The 4,131-nt window shown below is 47.7% G+C and overlaps 1 protein-coding gene across 1 annotated transcript; it reads right to left on the reverse strand.

Annotated features, from left to right (window-relative positions):
• Nucleotides 1-1,754: 1,754 nt before the first annotated feature.
• Nucleotides 1,755-3,072, reverse strand: LOC123446998 (late embryogenesis abundant protein D-34-like). The gene is made up of 2 exons (XM_045123547.1): nucleotides 2,320-3,072; nucleotides 1,755-2,217 (listed from the first exon to the last, which is right to left on the reverse strand). The coding sequence occupies exons 1-2, from the start codon at nucleotides 3,070-3,072 to the stop codon at nucleotides 2,056-2,058; spliced, it is 915 nt and encodes a 304-aa protein (XP_044979482.1). The 3' UTR covers nucleotides 1,755-2,055.
• Between the last annotated feature and the right edge of the window lie 1,059 nt (nucleotides 3,073-4,131).

Here is a 4,131-nt window from a genome sequence, read left to right on the forward strand (position 1 = left end):
ACAAAATGATTTTTTTAATAAAAAACTGATTTTGTATATTTATGTTGGTCGAAAAAATCTGAAAGTTTTTCCCACATTGTAGTAATAATGTTTTGTTGTCGTGTAAAGTTTGAAGTTCATATGTTCTTTAATGTATAAGGAACAAAAAAAGAGAAAATCCCATGTAGTAAGTTGCTTGTGTAGCACATATAGTAAAGCAACACTGAAGGGTAAAGATAAGAGATGTCTGGAAACCTATGCTTCAAAAATCCATGTTCGGCACTGCTATGGGGCGAGCAGAGTGATGACGCGTCATTCACGCTAAATAACCCTAGCCCAGCGAGTGCAAGCGAGAGCTATCGAGCTAAGAGCATTTTTTTTCATTTCATTTTGTTAGTTAAGTTCATTTTAATTTGACATACGAAACATATAAAAAATGTTCATGAATTCAAAAAGATATTCTTGAATTCGAAAAATATTTCAATTTCTTTAATTATTTCAAATAATATACAAAAAATAACAATTAATTCGTGATTATGTTCACAAACTAAAAAAATCTAAATGAATTCAAAAAGTGATCATGAATTTAAAAAAATCTCATGAATACTAAATGTTTTCATAAATTAAAAAAATGTTCATGATCTGAAATAACGTTTGTGATTTAAAAAATATTGGCAAGTTTAAAAATGTTCAAGAATATGTAAAATGTTTGCCAAGTTTAAAAATGTTCAAGAATATGTAACGTTTGTGGTGTATATTTTTTTGTCATATACATATCGAGGATGTCCTAAGGGATAGAGGTAAATATTCTATACATAGCATTCTCATGCGAGTCGCATCCAATCACTTTTACGATCTCTAAGCTTGCATTTAAGGGGAAAACCCTTTTTGGTAAATCTCCATGGTAAATAGACCATCAAAGGTCAGAATTCAGTTAGCAATTGGCAGCGTAACTTAAATTCTGTAAATGACAGTACAAAGAATGCCAAGTTTTTTCTGAAAAACACTTAAATAGGTTTACTAACTATAACTGCAAATGCAGACTAGTCAGTCATCAACGCCTACTACAAAATTTAGTTAAATTCATTCTACTCGGTTCAAAAATTGCAAGACCGAAGAAATTCAGTTAGCACAATGTTCAGAAATTCAGTTAGGGCAGTATCATAAATTTAAAAAATTCAGTGAGATTACCCCCGGCGCCATCGGTTCCAACTTTGTCCACCACGCGCTTCTGATGAGCAGACTCGTCCTGGTTCATTAACAGAGCAGAGTGTTGCCACTTGCCAGTAATGTATGTTGAACAATTAACAGGATCATCGAGCGCTTCTTCGCCGAGGTGCGCTACAAGCACGGCAATGCCGTCGTTGAAGTGTGCGTCGTCATCGGTACGTGTATCGATCCATGTCTCTGTAACTTGCTGCTGCTTCCTGGCTGATCAGCTGGTTGGTTAGCGCTTTGACATGCATGCATGCAGAGGATATATATTCAAAAGAAGGAAGAAAACATTCGAGAGAAGGAAGAAGAACCAGAGAAGAGGGAAACCTGAGCTGGGCCCTCTGGATGCTCATTCTTGTTTCTGGCCATGTCGATCAGGTCAGAAGGTGACATATAGAAGAAAAATATGCATAGATGTTCCATGTTCGTAGACGTGCTATGGGATCTTTGGATTTTGTTTTCCCGAGCTTGTTAGATGCAGATATAAACATGCCATTTATGTGTATGCCAGCTTATGTAACGAACTGTCTTTTGAATCATGGAGGATATGTAGGCAGGTGTATTATAAAAAAGCAAGCAGCTGTGATAGTATAGTCTTACTATAAGTTGCATAACGGACCGACACAAAAGCGAGCACACGGTTGAGGATCATACATTTTCACAAGGAGTTGACTCGTTCTAGGAAAAACAAGAAGCTTGGCTTCACTAAGCTAGAGGCACTAGGGAACTATGAAAACTGAGAAGCTCTGCTAGTACACTAGTAGCAGTAGGGACTCGACTCTTGAGACACTTCGTGCAAAGGACACGCTAAACTCGAGCGGCCGGCGGCCGGCACCAGCAAACCACTAGGCAGAGGCCTTCCTACACGTCCTGCTTGTTGAGGCGCGCCGCGGCAGCCACGGACGCTGCGACCCCTCCGGGCCTCACCGTCTTGTCATCCTTGTTTCGGATCTCCGCCGAGGCCACCCTCGCCGCGTCGTCGGCCTCCGCCTCCTTGTCCGCAACCAGCTTGGTCGACGCATTCTGCGTGCACGCGGGCCAACCAGGTTAACCACCGTCGTCAGGAAGGATCAAGGATACATGTAAACTGATGGCGTCGATGTGCAGGACACGCTAGACACATACCGTGAGCACGTCGCCGAGCTTGGCCTTCTCCTCGTCGCGCGCGGCCCAGGCGTTGGCGTCGGCGGCCGACTGCGCCTGCGCGGCCAAGCCACCGGGGATGTTGACGTCCAGCCCGGTGGCTCGCACTTCGGCCGCCTGGATGGCCGCCGCGTCGCTGCGCTCCACCGGCCTGCCTCCCGCCGAGTAACCTGCCGCCTCCAGCGCCTCGCCGATCGTTATCTTCGTGTCGTCGCCGCCGGCTCCCCCAGCGCCGGCGGCATCATCCGGCGCGAGGTACTGGCCGACGGCCTGCCCGGCGACGAACTCGGTGACGATGCGCCCGCCGGGGACGCGGGTCTCGGACACGGAGACGCCCTGCTCGGCGGTGGCGTCCGTGGCCTGGTCGTGGCCGACGACGCCCATGCGCTCGTTCCGCATGGCCGCGGACTGCATGGTGGCCGCCGGTCCGCCCTTGATGGTCTCCCCGAACACGAGGTTCTCGGCCGACTGCATCGTGGCCGCGTCCTGCGGCGCCACGGGCTTCTGCGCGAGGCCGCCGGCCACGGCCGGGAACACGTCGCCGTAGCGGACGGCGCCTCCTCCCTGCCCCTGGCCCTGCCCGCCGCCACCGCCCGCCTGGGCTTGGTCGGACGACGGCCTCCGCTGCTGCCCCTGGCTCATCTTGGCGAGAACGCGTCCGGTTACCTGCCGCGTTGCCCCGAGCGTGTGTAAGGTGACTAGGTGAGTAGTAGAGCTGAATCTTGCGATCGACATGGACGGGACGAACCATGCGTGGTTGTAGTGGTGGTTATATACGGCGTGCGAGGTGCTCATAGGGAGACAGGTGTGGGAGAGGGCGGAGACGTGGAGGCGAAGGAGGGGAGGCGCGTCATGGCTATGCGGCCAGGTGGCGCGCGCAAGGAAGCGGCGGAGGGTTGGACGGCGGAGGCAGCGTGGAGTGGCGCGCGCGTGGTCCGCAAAGCGGTGGAGCTTGTGCCGCTGTTCGTTTCCTCCGCGCGCAGTGTGTGTGTACGGAACTGATCTCGATGATAGTAGAACGCCCGTAGCTACACAAAGGGTTGGGCGCGTTTTGCTGCGTCCTTAAATTTGTTAGGATTTTTAATTTTATTTACTCACTCTATTTCAAAATGTATTGTGTATTATTTTTTGAAAAGACAGATTTGTATACGTTTGACCAAATTTGGAGAGAAATATATCAAAATTCATAATATCAAATCCATGTTATTAGATTCATCATAAAATGAATTTTCATTTTTTGTATATTTTGAATGTCGATATTTTTAGCTATGAACTTGGACAAAGTTAAAAAAATTGACTTTTCAAAAAATAATAACCCTTATATTTTTTTTAAACGGAGACAAAATCATAAAGACGACCCAAACCATGAAGATGAGCCAAGGGACCGAGAATCATCCATTAAATAGCTGCGGGCGCGTTACCTATGACGCCACTCTTCTTGCCTTTGCACCCTAGTGACTTCTCTTCACTATACGAGTCTAAGGGCAATAAATCGCCTTCTTGCTTTTTCCTTGAATATCGTTCCCATCAAGAGGCAAGCAATTGCCCTTTCAGTTCCGGGGCTAATAGCCTCCACGTTCGGAAGCAAGTCACAAAGCTCTTTTGCAAACAGAGCATTTGAATTATCCATCGGTGCGGGTGGAACGGTTGCCAAAGCCATATATGAGCATCCAGGCGAGTTCACCTCACGCAGCTCACATGTCAGGATTGAATCATGTCCCTCACACGTGGTTGTGTGCGTGTCCATCGTATGATCCACTGATAGCAGCAAATCGAAGCTAGCACAGAGCACTT

This window comes from Hordeum vulgare, chromosome 4H, assembly GCF_904849725.1.
Source record: "Hordeum vulgare subsp. vulgare chromosome 4H, MorexV3_pseudomolecules_assembly, whole genome shotgun sequence".
NCBI classification, from domain to species: domain Eukaryota; kingdom Viridiplantae; phylum Streptophyta; class Magnoliopsida; order Poales; family Poaceae; genus Hordeum; species Hordeum vulgare.